Source organism: Zonotrichia albicollis, chromosome 5, assembly GCF_047830755.1.
Source record: "Zonotrichia albicollis isolate bZonAlb1 chromosome 5, bZonAlb1.hap1, whole genome shotgun sequence".
Taxonomy (NCBI): domain Eukaryota; kingdom Metazoa; phylum Chordata; class Aves; order Passeriformes; family Passerellidae; genus Zonotrichia; species Zonotrichia albicollis.
This window is the reverse complement of record NC_133823.1, coordinates 27,566,629-27,585,701: the sequence shown is the minus strand read 5'-3', so window position 1 is coordinate 27,585,701 and position 19,073 is coordinate 27,566,629. Positions and strand designations below refer to the sequence as shown.

The 19,073-nt window shown below is 40.0% G+C and overlaps 1 protein-coding gene across 7 annotated transcripts in view; it reads right to left on the bottom strand.

Annotated features, from left to right (window-relative positions):
• Positions 1-15,674, bottom strand: part of LOC102061944 (uncharacterized) — a 59,230-nt gene extending 43,556 nt beyond the window's left edge. For 2 of the 7 annotated variants that reach the window (XR_012580423.1, XM_074541163.1), the window contains exons 1-8: positions 15,117-15,669; positions 14,737-14,837; positions 14,319-14,388; positions 13,179-13,309; positions 11,418-11,506; positions 10,167-10,266; positions 8,778-8,821; positions 7,548-7,625 (exon numbers count right to left, since the gene is read on the bottom strand). Coding sequence is in view for 2 of the 7 variants with exons in the window: in XM_074541163.1 (XP_074397264.1) it covers positions 7,548-7,625; positions 8,778-8,821; positions 10,167-10,266; positions 11,418-11,506; positions 13,179-13,309; positions 14,319-14,388; positions 14,737-14,837; positions 15,117-15,525 (1,022 nt within the window). In the remaining 5 variants the exon portion in view is untranslated. Of the gene's footprint in view, positions 1-7,547; positions 7,626-8,777; positions 8,822-10,166; positions 10,267-11,417; positions 11,507-13,178; positions 13,310-14,318; positions 14,389-14,736; positions 14,838-15,067 lie in introns of all 7 variants that reach the window. The other 5 variants (XR_012580419.1, XR_012580420.1, XR_012580422.1 and 2 more) reach the window with 5 other exon arrangements.
• Between the last annotated feature and the right edge of the window lie 3,399 nt (positions 15,675-19,073).

Genomic DNA, 19,073 nt, shown 5'->3' with positions numbered 1-19,073 from the left:
GAAAACCATTCTAAAAAGGTCCTAATAATGAAAGGTGATGAACTTTACCATGCTCGTTAAAGCCAATGACCTTCAGGTCTTCCACACAAACTTAAAACCAGTTAATCCCTCAATTTAATTATTTTTGAGTGGTAGTGGTAACAATGTGGTGAACATACAACTGAATTGGTTATCAGCAAAGGTTACATGAACATAGTTTGTATAACATAAATCCACAAAGTCTGAAAGAAAGTAAGCAAAAATACCAGTGAACTCTTAAGGGACATATGTAAAAGTTCATGGGAGTTTGAGCAGATTCCTTATCATCAAGAATATTCAAACATAACTCCATTATTTTAAAGAAAGGATTAAGACACAAGATCTGTTACTAGAGAACAGCAACTTTTAACACTTAGAGCAGACAAAATTGAAAAGTATGGTAGCTGGTGGACACCACATCAAATCAGTCAAGGTAATAGTCCATTTGACTGGTCTTTGAAACTATTTACACCACTAAAAAGATATAGGAAACAAAACCAGCCTGCCCTGGTGAATGCAAAGAACTGAATGGAATTAACAATTTCATATACAGGCTCTTCTAGTGGGGAGGGGAGGTTGAGGGGATAAGGAGAGAGAAAAGATGGTAGCAGAAGTACGCACTACTCAAAATTTTGAAGTGCGACATAGAAAAAAGCAACAGTCAAAAAAGCCCTCAATTCTTGGTCTGGAACATAAACATATGGGAACAGACTAATGTGTAATTATCCCCATTTTAGATGCAAGGAGACACACAGAGGAAGCATCATGATTTGGCCAGGGTAACAAAGCAGGATCAGTGGCTGAACAAGACTAGAATTAAGAAGCTTTTATCCTCTCGGTTCCATGTTTGTGCGCCTGACCCTACCACCTATCTATCCTGTCTCAATGCAACAGCACCCAGTGCCCTGCTAGCAGGCTCAATGCAGCTTGATCAGATCAGGTACCCAGAACAGACACCACTCACATGAAGACAGATCACCCAGAGCAGTCCATGTCCCTGCACTGACAGCCAGTGTCCCTGCTGCAGCCCACTGGAATCTCAGCCATCAGCACATGCAACTCTTACAGTGCTTTCCAATGATCTTTGTCTTGAAGGAAGAACTAAACTGCAGACACTCAACTTCCTACTCTGAACCACTGAGTCTACTAACATTGATTCAACTTCATTTTGCCCAACTTGCACTCTCGAAACCCCCAAACCATTAAAAAACAAAACCTAAATGTAATAGTGAGACAAAATGAGAAATTTCATCCCCTAATGTGATCAAAATACAGCAGATATTGTTTCCCCCCTGTGGTGTTCAGAGTACACCACCACCCAATGAACTTTTCTGTATGGCCAGTTAGTTGTAGAAGATGTGCTTTTCCCCCCAGGTTATACCAGCTTTGAAAGCTTCCCTCGCTTTTTTAACAGTTCACAACACAGAGATGCAATTATCTGGGTAAGAAGCAACTGGAGTCTACCTGTATTGTAACTGGATGACTGGGAAAACACAAATATCCAGTATTATCTTGTAGTAGATGGCATTAATAACCCACATTAACATTCACACACTTTAGACAAAAATCTATTTTGTAAATTGCTAAAAGACATTACTTAAAATTAATTTTCACCTTGGAAACAAACTGGTCTGTCACTCCTAAGATACAGGCAAATGACAGCTACTTAAAGGCATAAAAAGCTCTTTAGCAGTAGTAGTTGCCTGGCTCAGGTATACCACAGGCAGTACAGTTACACCATCACCCTGACCATCACTTAAAACAGCAACTCTTTGCCTGATTAACTCGTAGGCTTTGCTGAATGACTACACACCATGTGACATCTGCTCTGTGGGGAACATGCCACCTTTAGGCTGTCCATAACCCACAGCCAAGCTGTCCTTTTATATAGTGTAGCAGGGGAGTAAGCACAGAACTATGAACTTTATCAGCAGCTACGGTCACAGCATCCAAAGGTACCTCGGCAAAGTGGAATCCTTCATCAATAAAAGAACTGCATCAGTTTAGTGACAAAATCCCTATGCAGGATGAAGCAGTAGCAAGCAATGGAAACAATTCCAAAAGGGAACTGATACAATTCACTTTAATTAAATTATACAAATTAATAAAATACAGTACTAGAAACAAATATCAAGTACTACTTTTAAAATATTTAAGCAGCTCTTTCAGCACAGGGTCAATATACACAAGAAATACACATGAGTTTCTGAGGGGAGATGACAACTACCATTGTTTAGTCCAAAAGGTCCATTTCAGGTTGCATGTTTGCCACTTAGCAAGTAAGTCCATTATAAATGAATGCATATATAATATAGACATTAATAAACCAGAGCACTGAAACCAAGCTAAGATTATACCTCAGAAAACCCCTCCAAACTGGGCCTAGATAGGAGTTAACAGTTAAAGCAGGTCTCAGTGAACACCAACAGCACAGGAATAACCAAGTTACAAAACTGGTTTTGCTGCTGAAGCCTCCATCTCATCATCTTACTCTCATAGCAATCAAGAATCTGAGTTTTCTGTCAAGTTCTCTGCCAGCCAACAACTTACTCTTGGATTAATTTTTTCCATGTAAAATGGTATTTTTTCTTCAGCTTTGGCTCTCAGAAACGTTACAGCGTATGGGCATGTCATAGGCGATAAATCAAGTTGTCTAAGCAAGGATCGCCTCCCTGTCTACTCTGGAACACTACTCAGAAGCCTCTGAGGAGCCATCAAGAAAAACTTCCTCCTTGTTTTGCCATACTTCTTACACCATTTGCATTACAAGCAAAGTAAAATCCATGACCAGTACTTTGGCTCAGGGAGAGAGACATTTGAGATGGAACATGTATTTCTCCCATCAAAAGTGTCAAATCCCTCAAGTACCTCATTCTAGCCACTACTGCTCAATGGAGATTACTGGCAACAGAAGATGGGACAGGGAGTGGAGTACATTTACTTGCAGGGGAAGTTGCTGCAAGAATAAAAACAAAACCCTACAACAATGCACAGTGGAAGGGAACCAGGATCCAAGTGAGCTGTGGTGTGAACTTTCAGCTCTACAGCTAATGCAGCTGCCTGGGACGTGACTCAGTGAATGTCACACCAAGGACAGCTCTGAGCCAAGCTTCTCAACTCCTCAGCTATGCATTTTAACCAGAATGCTACTAGGCAAAAACCAGAAGCTCCTACCACTTCTAGCAGCGTTTTGACAACAGGTTCAAAACTGTTACTGCATCAAGCAAGATCAGCACAAACTTACAAAGTAAAGGCATAAGCATCTCCTCATGTGTATGCACCAACACGTTTCCTAACATGCAATTCTGCTCGAGGCAAGACTTACTGGTTGCATCACTTATCCCCTCTGACTAGGGCATTTCTATGTCTTGTACCTCCATTTCCAATGACCAGACAATTTCAGGCTAAACAGACCAGCTGCCTGGTGTTCTCATCTGCCTGCAACAGATGGTGCTACAGAGGAAAAAACATTCCACACTGCTGAATGGGACTCACATGCTGGACTTTGTTCTAGTCCCAAATTAAGAAATCTGGATCCAGCCCTTAGGAGTCTACAGCTATTGACTTACCCTTTTGGTCATCCCAGGCCCAGAGGATTATGCAGTCTCAACCAATGTACACTCTTGGCTTAGGGCAAAATGTCAGTGTTTATCATCTCCTCAAAATGATTATCTACTGATCAGCCTTAGTTTATTCTCTCCTGCATTTCAAAACAAAACAAAACAAAACAATGTACTAATCACCCACTGGCACTAAATAAGAGCAAGAGACAGCAATGTCTGGGGACAAACGAAATTAAATAGAGATCTGTGAATTATCAGTGTAGTTCTAGCAGTACAGTTCATTTTCACACACCACATGAATTCCCCACTGGAAGCTGCAGACAATGTAATGTAATGCCTGCTAACAGACATTAAATAGGGAGCAGTGCTGTATTATCGCTTCTGCTGACCCTTTGCTGATATGTATTACTATACAAATAACAGAAATGGACTAAGTGCCTTTTTTGTTAACACTAACTTAAAATCAGACTTTAAGAATGCACATTACTCTCTCTATAGACTATGAACTAATGGTTTCTTGCACTTTCTCTGCTAAACATCAGAGAATCCACACAAGAGAAGAGTTAAGCACCCACCCTCTCACTGGAAAAATAAACAGCACCTATCCCCTCTACCTATCTGTCTTCATGAAAACTGGACAAAACCTTACAGCTTCAAGATTCCCACCAATATCCCAAATGCACTAAGGAGATACACACAGCACAAATCTCAGTGCCTTATGTGAACACAAAGAAAGCAAGTAAGTTCAGCTTCTATCAGCTAAAGCAACTTGGAGAGTCACAAGCTGGAACACGCACTTCACTTGTTTTACATTAAAAACTTACTTTAAGGAGACAACAAAGGAAATGAAAGAATAGTTTAGGTTTTAGTAATTAACCATTAAATGCCCACACAAATATTCCTGAGATTCAAAGCACCCTTTTGCCGTGGAATTGAGTTCCCAGAAGTATCTGCATCAAACATTTCAAGAAAATTAAAAACAAACAACCCCCCCACCCACATCAAAAATCCACCAACTAAACTATGTTGGATGAATGAAGTGGATTCAATCCAGTGCCTCAGTACTCACCAAGACATGATAGCAAATGCACAGAATGTAAGCTCTAACTTGCCTGGCTTCATTTAGATTAACCAAAGTACTCTTGTTTACGGAGGTAATTTTTTCTGCTTATGCATAAACAATAGACAGATAAGCTTTATAAACCTGAAATGCAGCAAATTCTTTGGGTTTTGTTTACAAGTTAGAAAAAAAAACATACCCATCAGTCCTTCTTAGACAGAACAGCCCTGTGGATTACTGTTCTTGGAGAGAAAAAAACCCCAAGGACAGTCCAAAAAGTGGCTCCAGTTGGAGGCTAATGAAGCTCACCCTCCGCAGTGAGGTGTGAGGAGGAGAGAGGCTGCCCTCCAGTGTTCAGTTTCCACACACCAGTACAAGTGCAAGGGATGGGTTTTCTGCTCTTGGGCTGCAGAGATACACTCATGGAGCGGGAAACCCCTATGTGAAAGGCACATTAATGATGAACACAGATTTAACTTGGCTTCTTCCCCCTCCTATTTACTAATTTAATTGGGCTGGTTTGGATTTAACATTAGGTACCACAGACACAATGATTTATTGAGATGTAAATTATTTTCACTTATTTCCAGGAGACTCCTAAAAATGTCATTGTTTCTAAAGGAGGGAGAAATCATTAATAGACACAGTCATGTAACTTCTGCAAACTGTCAGAGCTCTGGTGAACTATTTGCAATATAGTTAGTGGCTGCAGGTATGGGATGTTTTGGTCACTACTGAGACACCATGTTATTATTGTACATTATTATGAATGCATTATCTGAAAACAGATTCAGACTGTCTAAACAACAAAAAACCCCAAGCCAGAAAATTTCATAAAACTCAGGAGAGAACAGGTTACTACTAAACTATTAAATGGAAAACACATTTTTCTGCATCCCAAGACTGTTAATAATATCTACCCTCCATGCTTTTGGGCCTAAATATAGACAACCACTACTCATCAGGAAGCCAAAATTTATCCAAATAATCTTCTCCCTGCATTCCTTCTCCCCATATTCTAAGTGGATGGGCTGGATCCCAATTCCACTTCAGTTAGTGAAGTGGATCTCCACTCTACAGCTCAAAACCTAAAATCAAAGCTCATACATTATTCTGGTTTTGACTGATTTTAGCAGCTTATCATACAGGCTGATGTGTCACATTATTTTATTTCAAGAATTTCATCAATTACACGTCTAAGACTCAAAAATTGCCAACAAACTGACTAGTTTAAGGCACCATAATCAACTTTTTAGCAGACTTAAACTGAAGGTAAATAACTAACTGTTATATTAACACAAATACAGTCATGTACAGTTTCAGGGTATGTACACATATCGAAGGGGACACGGTAACAGCAGTATCAGATGTTAAACCTCTATGTTCTTTAACAGAGATTCAATTCAGCACCAGTCAGCTGTCACAAGTCTACTATGATTTTAGACAAAGTTCTGTGATTTTACAGATACAAAACTATTAGGTATGCATATTCGTGTACTTAAACCCTTCTGGAAAATGAGCTACTCCCACTCCAATAGCTCACAACAGCTCCATATATTCAAGGTTCCTTTCTTTTTAAAAGCCAGATGGACACTCTTCACAGAAAAATCCTTAAAAATAAAGACCTAACAAACATTTAAATAAGAAAATTACTATTCTCTTTTTTCACTTTAATTCTTTTATAAAGCAAGGTCTTCTGGAGTCACAGTTACAAAAGATTTTAAGAGGTTTCATGATGCAGCACAATTAAATGACTGGGAAAGACATCAGAATAGGAATTCTAAATTTCCAAACCAACTTGTTACTATAAACTCTCTCCTTTGATTTCCCATAGAATACAACAGTGAAGAGTGAGTGCGCTTTGCTCAGTAAACTTCCAGTAGGTGAGAAGAAATGTCCAGTCCTGTTTGTTTCAATGCCATACATGCATTCACCTTTAATCAGCAGCACTTAGGAACTCAGAAAAGCGGCATACATCTTTTAGGATCACACTCTGAATCAACAGCAGAGAAGACAAGGAGCAGAAAAAATCCAGGGAGCCCTATGGCTCTTCAGGCAGCAGGGCACAGTCCTGCTGGGTCATCCAGCTGGACCAGAGTCAGCCTGAGCGCAGGAACACACTGCATTAAAGCACTCTTCTCTCCTGCACCTCCCTGCTGCTCTTCATCCTGCCTTTCTCACGATATAGCACAGGACAAGATCCCTCCCTCTCATCCCAATAAATACAGAAGTAACTGCAGCCAGAAGCAGAAAATGTGTTCCACAACTACTTTTAAAAACGGATTGGTAAAAAGCTGGCTCCCTCAGCAGGCAGAACAGCACACATACACATAACTCTAATTCAATAGCTCTGAACACAAGACACACACAGAATTTTCTGGAAGGACTGACCATCCAACACATTTGTGTTCATTGGGTTATTCGGCAGGACAGAACTAAGGCATATACTCATACCTACCAAAGCAAATTATGTGAAATTTTTGACTCACCAGCAAGCATCTCTCATCTAACTGAAGACTATTGTAACAGCATCCACAACATCAATATTGACTTTTCTGATACAATCATACATGAAAACCAATAATAAATATTTTCAAAAAGCAGAGGATACTGAAGGGAATAGGAAAGAAATAGTTTCAAAGGGGAAAAAATCATCAAAGGGCTAATTTGTTTTTCAAAATCTGCTCAAGTTAACAAAAGAAAGACCCTGTCTGACCAAAAAGGAAAACTTAAAAAGGGAAAACATAACTTGTAGAAAAGTAATGTTGAGGTGGCAAAATATCAAGAGGCCCATATTGTGTCCCCAAAAACAAAAAGGTAGAAGCAGTTTTCATAATACAGATACAGGCAGAAAACCTCATCTTTAGTCCACTACAAACATGCATGCTGGTCTCAAGTTTACCTACCAGTCTGGTACTGTGTGCCAATCAGTGAATATTCCACCTGTACACTGAGCACCACATTCAATGAGATGACCTGCAAGGCTGGGAAAATGGCATTAAAGTAACTAAGTAAAATACAAAAGATAAATTTTTACAAATTTGGCTTTAAAATACAATGGAAATAGAGCTAAATTAAAAACATGCCATTTTCCTCCACAAGTATCTAACACAATTATGAATTATACATTAAGCATAAAAAGGGATCCTGAAACATGAATACACTGTTTAAAGGGCAAATTTTTGCAAGAATTTTCTTGCACTAAATGAATATCTAGAAGATTACCTCACACCTAAAACCAAGTTCTCCTAGTCATTTCAAATCTTGATCTAAAATTCAGTATCTTAGTAGTCTGCACTGTATGTAACTAAACAGACAAAGACCAATTTTAAATGAAGAGACAAAAAAAAATTCACCTCTGCATATTATGTACTCACTACACTGTATTATAATTATGTATTACTATTTTCAAATTTTGATTGTGATAGTCCATAACTATTTAACTGAATTATGGGGAAAATCTTCATTTCCATCATCCCTCAGTGGAGCCTGAATGAATTTCTCTCCACATTTTTCCTCAAGCAGAAGTTCAAGAACACTAACACTAGAGTTTGCTCAGGCTAAGTAACCACTCTTTATAATGAGGACTTCAATTCAGATAAATTATGCACAACATTAAATTAGGAGGAGTAATTCTAGTCCTTTCTGAAACACATCCCTAACCTTAGGACTACAACAAGGATTTGTAAATGGGAGCACAACACTGAGCTTCAACAAAACCATACCAGGATGCTGCCTTCTGACCAAACCTGCTTTTGTGCATCTTTCAGAACAAGCCTGTGACCAACCCAATTATCAACAGTGGCAGCCAGACAGAAAAACCTGGGAATCAGTGGCCCATAGTATAAGATTTCATCTCTCAAGACAAAATGAACAGCAAGAGAAAGTTAAGCTGTTAAATAAAATCTTTCAACCCTTTCTTTCTTTTCTTATTTTAAGCTGGCTCCAGAATGAAGTTTCTATAATTTCAATTCCAAGTGAGAGTAGTAAGTAAGCATTGAAAAAACTCAAAACCTAACAAAAACATGCAAATAAATTAATGCAGTGATAATATGAAAAATTAGTAGGTGCTGAAAATGACCTTGACATTATGATATGAAATATAGATTTACCCCATTTCTTCTTATATCATTTACCTTCCTGCAGCTAGCAAGTCATAGTCATCCCTATTCCAGCCAAACTACAAGAAAAACAAAAATATTTTAAATGCACATAAGTTTCATACAGTACAAAAAACTGCACACAGTATGTTCATTGCTTTGAGTAACAATGCATTGGATATATTTTAAATCTAAATAACAATAGCTGGCAGGCACTGTACATGGATTTGAGTTCCTATACAGCAAATCAGCAAAAAAAAAACTTCTGACATGCTCCAGTTTGCTCCTATTGATACACCACAACAAATTTAAACTCTGAAAGTCATACCCTCTTCCAAAAAACTGGATGGTCAACACCCTTATTACTTAAAAGTGCACAACCTACAGGTTTAAAAGTATAGTACCTATCTTGTGTCACCTGGACAAACCACTAGGTATCTTCAATTTCTGAAAATTATCAGTTCCTGGAGTACTACCAGTCACCCTCAAAAACTGGAAGTATGCTTTCTGTTTAATTAGAAATTTTAGCTAGAGTCTTTTCCCCGAGTTCAACCCGCGAGCAATACAGTAATTGTTTTTTATTCAGCACTTTGCAGAAATCTTCCTAAAACCTTTCCCACATAAATTAGATAAGGTCTCTCTGGAGTAGGTAATATACACTGACAGTTGTTATTTTGAGAACATAAACAACTAGGAATAAATAAGAAGTCATAATGGAAATCATAAATGGAAAATTAATTAGGCAATGTTTGACATGCATGAAGTCAAAAGAGTATGATGTCTTAGAAAGAATGTTTTTAACTGGACACATAGTCTCTTTTTTAAATACACACCAAAAGAGAGCTTCTGTATTTGACCATGTGTGATCCTTCACAAAAATTAATGAAAACCTATTAAAAATACTTCAGAAAATGACATACTATGCCAGTATAATTTTTGAATTTCAAGGACTTTCCGAAATGCTGCATTGAAACTTGACTACTTAAAACAAAACTAAACACTGAACAAAAACCCCAGTGTTTTACACCACCTCACATGCTACCCCCCAACCAGAGTGAGCTCTACTATTGACACTTTGTAGTAAAGAAAAATATACTTGCACACCAAATTTTTCAGAAAGGCAAGGGAAAAAAATCCAAAACAAATGGTAAGAGTTAAATATTGGTGAAAAAGGATAAGACTTCCTGAACTTCACCTGTGCTTTCTAGTTCAATGGTAACAAATTAACAAGTTAACAAATATGCCTGCTATCAATTTAGGAGAAGCGGAAGCTGACACTTTTCATGCATGTAAGAAAAAAAAAATACAGATGCTCACTATTTTTATTTAGTATCTACATTTTCATAAGGGACAAAAATTGTCTGACAACTGCTGAATATTCACTCACATTTATTCATTAGCATTTGGAAATTAACTTGTACTTACAGAGTGAATGAGTGGTCCCAATACAATCCCGCTGTCGACACATCTGCCTGTCACAACAATATCAGCTCCAAGGTCTAGAGCTCTGCTTATTGGTCTGGCTCTAAAAATGACAAAACACAGCAGTAAGTACTTTCATCTTTTAAAGCATCAGTTCCCTGACACACACAGGCTAAAAAAACACTTAAAAATTGCATAAGAAATCAATAAAATCTACTACAACAACAAACCTGTGGTTAGGTATGTACATCAAGAGTATTTGAAAGAGCAGTCATCAGGGCACTATCAAATTCAGGTACCTAAATAACATAACTGGAACACTTCCCTTAATGTCCACAGAAACTTTCTTGGATAAAGTGCAGAGTGGGACATTTCTAAATAAATTACAGAAAAGAGTGCTTTTCAGAGATTCATTAACCATTTAATTTTCAGTGTGTATAAAGTGCATAAAGATGAACATCCTTCAGGGACAAAACCTGGTGACCTAGCCCTCCAATTTTAAACCTTTCAGGTCAATTACCTAAGTGATTTAAGAACTCACAATATTGTCCAACTTCAAGAGCACTGTGCAAGAATGGGATCACCAGGACCATCAACTGGAAGAGATGTATGTGACCGCTGTCTCATTTCTCAGTCATCTCCCTTTACTAGACCTGATTCACACTGATTCATCTGAAGTGGATGGTGACAATGAATATGCAGCTTCACAAAGAGGTAGCTAGAATACCTGCATTCACAGACTTATGGAAACCCTAAGCACCATAAAGGAGGGAAGGGAGATCTTTCAAAACAAGTGACCATCCTGAAAAACTAGTTTCCAAAATTTCAAGAGTACAAAGCCTGACAGAGTTCAGCATAACATAACAGAACCTCCTACAGCACTGACCACATCCCAGTACTTGAATTCCCTGTTTGCACTTCTCCAGTGACAACACAATACACTACTCCACTCTGCAACAGAATACTCAGCATATGAAAAAGCACTTTTGCAATTGTTATAATTGAACTAACACTGTTTTGGCTTCAACTAAAACCTGATAATTCAGATGGTGTACTGCTAAGAAGTCATAACTTACAATGTTATAACTAAAACTTACTTACAAGTTACAAACCAATTTTTTTCTGGTTGCCTGAATAATTCAAAGGTGAACCTCATCTACTAAGTAGTTCTAACTGCAAAGCAAAATAAATTTCTGTATTCAATGTGTTAAAATTAGTTGTTCATAATAAATACACTTTGCTAAAATAACTCACCCAAGATACACATTCATGCTGTGAATATTCTCTGGAAATTCTTTGCCACTCTCTACATCGGTGATACCAGCTCCTTTTAAGTTCTCTTTCTGTTAGAAAACAAGCAGAACACAAGCTGTGAGTATTTTGAAGTTTCTGTTAGCCTCTCATTAGTCTCAAACAACAGATCCACGTCATAGCAACTCTAAGCCAAGTCTAATTATTAAAAGTATTAACAATACTGATCAGTTGAATGGCTAAAAGCCTTAGATACACTTTTAATCACAACTTTTCCAGCATGCAGAAAATTAAGGTAGTCTTTAAAGAATGTAATGTTCATTTATTCATGACCAACAACAATGATCTGGTGTATTTCCTAGGCTTTAAACGGTGTTTAATTGCTGTAGGACTAAATAAATCAAACCCTGCACTCAGAAATGTATCTGCCACGTCAGCAATGGTGTCATGGCCAGAGAACAAGCTTAATCCTGGAGCTTCATATGGTACTTAGAATAAGCTGTGTTTCCAGAAAAGTAGGGGCAAGGGGAGGGTGTGGTTTTGACCACGAATTAGGCATTAGCTTGGCAATCCAGTGGATTGAGGGGACAGTGAATACATAGACACAACACCCGTGTAAACTGTAAATACTAATTTACAGGTGGGATCTCTAGTGTGGGGAAAAAAACCCCAAACTTCCACTCTGAACTAATTTGGTATTCTAAAAGACTGAAATCCTCCAAACCACAAGTAACATTTACCATGTTTCATGTATCAACAGTAGAAGCTGTCTGTAGACCATAAAAGCTGTGTCTTTTTGTTTCTCTAGGTTAAGTACTGGCAACAGCACAGAAAACAATGGATTTCAGATCAGACATGCCCATAACAAGCTCAAATAACAACCACTGTTGTACCAGTAATGAAATTCTGGCCCACAGAGAGTAATTTCAGCAGGGCAGAAGTGTCTTAAAAGGAAGTCCAAGCATCACACATGACTTGCAAATAAGGAATTTTACTTGACAATCTTCCACATTAAAGAGCATGCAAGAGGTAACAGATCCTATGCAGATAAATAATTTTCCAAGTTACAGGCAGAGATTTAACCACAGTGCAAACCTCTCCTCTCTTAACTACTATTATGTACAAACTCTCTTCCCAGTACCTTTTCAGGTATGGCCAACATTTTTTCGCAGATTTCATAGATAAAGTGTAATTCTCTAAATAAATTAAAAAAAATCCATGTATTTAATATTTCAATTTTTTTTTTATATTTGAACTTCAATCCTCTCACTTAACATTACTTTACAGACTGTAAACTAATTACTTAAAACCAGAAAACCAACTATCTATAAAAAAAGTACTATCAGGAAATGCCTGTAAACCACTAAAAAAGCTAGAAGGGATAGACATTTGAATGTGTGGTAGCTACACCACATTCAGAAGAATTAACTGGCATGATTACCTAGTTAGACAGAAGCAGTAAATAACTGCATGTAATAGCTTCTCCTGAAGAGCACACAGGCCTTACAGCAGATGCACATTTTGCTTCAAAAAGCTAAACAGAAGATGCAGAACCGTATAAAATTCACCCCCACTGTACAGCGAACAGCAGATGTGCCAAGAATTATATTTATGAACTAAAAGAACCTAGAAGGTTATGAAGAACAATGCTTCTGATAGTATAAGACTGGTGCATAGAGACACACAAGGTTTCTATGGGACAGTAAATGCCATCTTCATGCTATACAGACTTGAGCTACTGAGGTGTAAAACACAGTGAAATACCTCACTCATCAGATCATCTCCAGCAACAACAGCTATTTTCAAATCAACATCTGCTTTCTTTGCCACCTCCTGAAGGGCAGCTGCACAAGCAAGTGGATTAATTCCACCAGCATTACTGACAACACGAACACCTAACAGAAAAAAAACAAAGGCAAATAAAGTTCAGCAGCATCAATAATCAATCACCTGTACTTTAAAAGGGTGCTGGAGCATAAGCAAGCTATCATCTTTGCAAGGTAACAGACATTCAGTCAAGCAAAATACAAAAACCACATTAAAATAAAACCACATTTAACCTGTCAAAGGATCAGAATAAGCCAGTACAAAATTGTTTAGAGAAAAATAACCTCTATAGATACTTCTCATCTATCCTTTATGAATGAAAGGAGCAAGTGACCAGAAAGACACACATAATGAGGCAGACAGACACCATCAAACACCTCCAGCAGAACAGCAATAGACACTGTGAAGCTTTGCTAATGTAAACAAACAAAAAAAACAGTGGAAAATCATATTGTAGAACTATGTGGGAATTTTGAAAAGCTTAAAATACCTTGAAAACATCTAGCTCTCACATTTTAAAAAAATCTGTAAAGCAATCTACTATTCACAGATTGAAGCTATAGTAAGAAATACATGGAAATATACGTATGTATTTGCAATTGTAACAAATACCTTAAATCAACCCAATTTCACCATCAGACCTGTACTCCACATCAATTACAATAGAATAGTTTGGATTAGAAGGACCTTAGAAATCACCTAGGTCCAAGTCCCCTGTTATGGGCAAGGTTATTCGGGGCTCCATCCATCCTGGCCCTTAACACTTCCAGGGATGGGGCACTCACAACTTCTCCAGACAACCCGCTCCAGTGCCTCACCACCCTCACAGCAAAGAGCTTCTTCCTAGCATCCAATCTAAATCTACCCCAGCTTATGGCTATGCCCCCTTCTTCTATCACTACATATCCTTGTAAAAAGTCCAACTCTCTTGCAAGCCCCCTTTAGCTACTGCAAGGTGCTGTAAGATCTTCCCAGAGCCTTCTCTTCTCCAGACTGAACAGCCCCAACTCTTATCAGCCCGCTTTTCTAAGCAGGTGTACTGAATTAACACAGAAACTCGTGCAAGGAGTAGCATACCTTTCCTGTGAATATCGTTTATATAGGGAGCCATGGCAGTGGAGACAAAATCCGGAGTGTAACCTAAAACCTGAAATAATTAAGAGCTGTAACCATTTCTTACAGGTAGGTCAACCCAACCCCTCTCCTTGGTTAACACAGAAAACAGCGAAGAACCACTACGTCCCAAATAATACCATCATTTGGGTAACGATGGGAAACGACACGAACACATTCACCAGATGAAACTGAACAGATGAAAATAAATACATGCGAATAAAAAGTATACTCAAGAAGCCGTGTCCCCGTGACCATCTATGTCTTAAAAAGGTTTCGGGCGCGATTTGTGCTGAAGGAGAGCTTGGAGGTCGCAAAGTACCGGACCGCACCCGCCCCGGCCGAGCCCGGCACGCTGGGGCCGGACACCGGCTCTACTTACGGGAGAGCGGGCCTTGGCGGCCGTCAGCAGCGACATGGTGATCTCGGAGAGGTAATCGAAGACGAGGAAATCCAGCTTCCCTCCGTACAGCAGCTGCGGCACTGCCGGGGCAGGCAAGAAGGCACCATCAGCTGGGGGCACCCCCGGTGCCCACCCCTAGCCCCGGAGCCGGCCCCGCCCGGGCGTGCGGCGGCGGCCCCGGCCCGGCCGCTTGCGCAACGGGGCTCTCCATGGCGCTGGGGCCGCCGCCCGTCGCGCTGACCCCGGTCCCCGCCGCCCCGTCGGGTCTCCGGGCCGCCCCCCGAGCAGCCGCTGCCGCCCCACCGCCCACCTGCGACCGCCGTGTCCCCCCAGAAGCCCGAGGCGCAGCCGATGCGCACCGCGGCGCCCGCCGGGGGCTCGCAGCCCGTGCTGAGCCGGCGGCTCCAGCAGGGCGGGCGGGCGGCGGCCCCCAGGAGCCGCAGGCCCCGCAGCGCCAGCAGCGCGGCGCAGCTCATGGTGCGGGCAGCGGGAGCGCGGGCACCGCCCCGGCTGAGGCGCCCGACACGGGCTGGGGAGGAGCTGGGGCCTGCGGAGGCGATTGGGAAAAGGGGCGGGAGAAAGTTCATAAATCCCGAGTGCGCGGGCGAGAGCCCTGGGACGTGTACTCCTGCTGCAGGGTGTACTCATTGCGCCAGTCAGCTGTAGGGCAGCGATGGGTCCGGGCCCAGGCGTGTCCGAACGAGGCTTCTCCGGCTCGGGCTGTGCCCGGCCCCGTGCTGGACAGGGTCGGTGGCGGGGCTGTCGCATCCCCAGGAGCTGCGGGCCTGGCGAGAGCAGCCGTGTCACTCCGAAGCGTGTGGCGCAGTGTCGGGGAAAGCCTCGGCAGGGGAACCCCCGTCATGAGGCTCGGGATAACGCCAGAAGTGTGTCAGATAGTCCGGTTATGGATTCCTTATGAAACCTTTTCCTCCTCGACTAAATACAAAATGTGTTTATTAAAGATTAAGACTTCTCTGTGGGAGTGCACGTCTCTGTTCTGACGTAAAGAGTTTCTCAGGTCCTGGACTGAATTTCTAGTCTGTGGACGTGAGGAAAGTGTCACCAAGCCAGGAAATTCCCTCGTGTATAAGGAGGAACGATTTCCTGGTATCTGAGCTGATGCTGTCTCTGGATATCTGCACAGAGAGCTGATCGTGTACGGGTGCTCCAGAGCCAATCCTCCGTGTCTGGCATCAACGAGGCTGCTCTGGCACAGCAACAGCTTGGCCTTCCCTAACAAGTACGCTTCTATTCCAAATGGATTTTAATTATATCTTGCAAATGATACAATAACCTTTGCAATAACCAGTAACACTTTGCAAGAGTGATGAAAAATAAAACGTTTGGTGTAACACTGACAATGCTAAGTACGTGGTGATGATGAGAGGGGGTTTACTGATGTAAACCACAGCCGTGTTGAAAATAAATAAGTACTTCTGGAAATTGTCTATAAGACAATTCCAGTTAGACTATTTTCAAATTGTGATTAGAAATAGTACAGTTGAGAGAAGATAGGAAATAATCATGCTCTGATCTCAGAATTTGGTTCTTTATTTAGCAAGATACAATGTTTTCCTATGGCAAAGAAGGGCTATAAAACACCACTTTATGTTCTCAGTGCCTGAGCGATGAACAATTCCTGTCCTAATCTATTAAAGAGGCAGAACCAAGGAGGTCATAAAGAAAAAAAATTGGTTCCCTATACAGATTTTTATTATTACACTATGAAAGTATTTCATTATTATGTTGAAAATTTGCAAGTTTTGAGTACCTATAAAGTAGTAAACATGCAAATAATCACAGTAGGGGAGGAAAACCAGCAGGTGGTTAATGCATATTCACCTCTAGGTAATTTATGTATATTTGACTCTAGAGAGCTTTGTCCTAAATATATATTTATTGTAGCTCCTTAAAGTCAACTTTGAAGCAAGAATCGGAAAGAGCACCATCTGGTACAAAATACATGGCTACCCGTATAAACATAAAGGCAGATGCTTTCTGTAAATAAACTTTAAAGTGTCTTCCACGTGTGTTTGATGCAGAATGCATTGCAGTCACATGCCAACATATTGCAGCATGGCAGGAGACGTGGCTAATCCTCTGCAAGTCATGCAATCCTCTCAAACCCTGGGGTGAAATTCAAGTGTGGTTTGCCTTGGCTGGGACACGATTTCCAACGTGCTGCAGTCCTGCCTTCTGTGCTTGAACCCATCCAGAATAAATGCCAGTCCCTGATAAAGAGAATCACTGGTTACCCATGGATGCAAGTCAAGGTTCTACTGGAATGGGTTGGGGCACATTTTCATGCTGCAAAGCTGAACTCGTGGGTGTGAGCCGGGCTAGCTGCTGAGGCCAAGGGCCCGGAGGCCGGTAGGTGGCTGTGTCTGGCCGCTGTCCGCACCCTCCTCGCCTAAAAACAATCCCTGGCCCCAAAAACAGCCTACTGCTCCCTGCAGCCAGCATCCTCTGTGCCCTTCTGCCTCTCTGGATGAACCAGGCATTTTATCTACGTTAAGAAATAAATATTCGCATGCATGTGTGTACCTTGGTGAAAACATCTTGGAGTCTAGAAGGTGCTTTTTTATTTTGTCTTCTCTCAGGTATTTTCAGAGCATGGATTTTGACAGCCATTGCTCATGGTTCAGGGGAAGAACTGGATCTTGCTTTGTCAGAAACAATTTCAAGGTCCTTAAGGAAACTTAAATACAATTTTAGCAAATTTGTATATGGATGTTGACAGCTGTGTGAGACAATTAATATCCAACATATATTTAATACTAAGACACACGCATTAGTTAATGTCCCAAAAACACAAGGAAAGGATTTAGGATCGTTTCCATTATTTGCAATGGTGCAGTGAAGTGATAAAGAGATCAAAGCCTGTATTCTCTTGATTCCCCCAGTAGGGAGGGGTTTGACAGCTGGCTTGCAAGCAAAGCTGAGTTAATAGAAGAAATAACAATTGATGATTTTTGAATATATCTATAGTAAAGAAAAAGATAAGGCTGTTAGCATAGAAACACATTAGAAAAAAATACATGTAAAAATTAATGAAAATTTTTGTAAACTAAATTATGTGTATAAGTAAATGTGTATACATTAAATTTATAAATGTGTATATATTAAATTTCTGTAAAACTTTTGCCAATTATATTAACGTTAATTGCTTTGCACCAATAAATATAAGTTATTATAATACAATTAATGACTTAAAATCACACTTTGTTAAAAGTATATAAGCTAGAAAACATGCAGATTAAAAACTTTTTTCTTCTTAAACCCTAATCACGTGTGTGTATGTCACATCCAACCTAACAATAACACCCCAGGGAATGTGTTTCTTACTCAACTTCTCCTAAAATAAGTACACTGCTTAATAAGCTTATTGAGATTCCAGAAAAATCATCCATTTTTCTGAGAGAGTAATTTATTCACTACCTCTATCCCCTCCATTTCAGAAATTATTTTCTTAAAATATACTGAATTTTCATTACCATCATCGTTCCATCCCGAGCAGTAATGATCAGCTCAGAGCCCATTATTTTACACCTGAGGTTAGGATTGTTAGTGGTTCTTTTCCAGGTAGGCTTGGGAAGCAATGCTCTGTGATGGTCAAGTCTTTATTTTGAGCTTTTTTTTGAGATGATTTAAGAGATTTTAGGAACAGTTTATTGCTTTTTGAGAACACCAGATGGCACTGTGTGGTTGTCGGTGAGGCCCAAAAGAAACCACTGTGAGTAACAAACCTGTGTGAATTCATAGGCAGGAGGTGCTAGTAAAGTCTTGACTGTATTTGTGACCTGTGTAGGGCATTTGGGTCAACAATAAAAGCTGTCACAATTCACTCACGTGAAAGGAACCCATTGCTTAATGTAATTTTTTTAAGAATAAGCCAGAATTCCTCTCATGATTTGTGAGAAGAAAGCAAGAGAAAGAAAAATCTTCTGGCTTTATTTTTTATGCCAGAGAAAGAAAAAGACTACAGATTAAAACAAGAAGAATAAAGAAGATTTTTTTTTTCTGCTTATGATTTACATGTAGAAAAATCTGAGATTCTCTTTCCTTCAGTGACCCTAAATACTTATATTTACATTTAATCAGCTATTGATGTTTCAAACATAAGCCTGTGCTTCTCTTCCTGTAAAGAGATTGATGCACCAGCATGGAGCACAGGTAATGTGTAAGAGAACTGTGGAATTCATTCTTCTGCTTCCATCATCCTGAATTAATGGCATTCAAGCCTAATCCTGGAAGTCAGGGAGGACAACACAGAGTGCATTTTTCCAAAACAAATACACTTTCCATTATATTTCTAC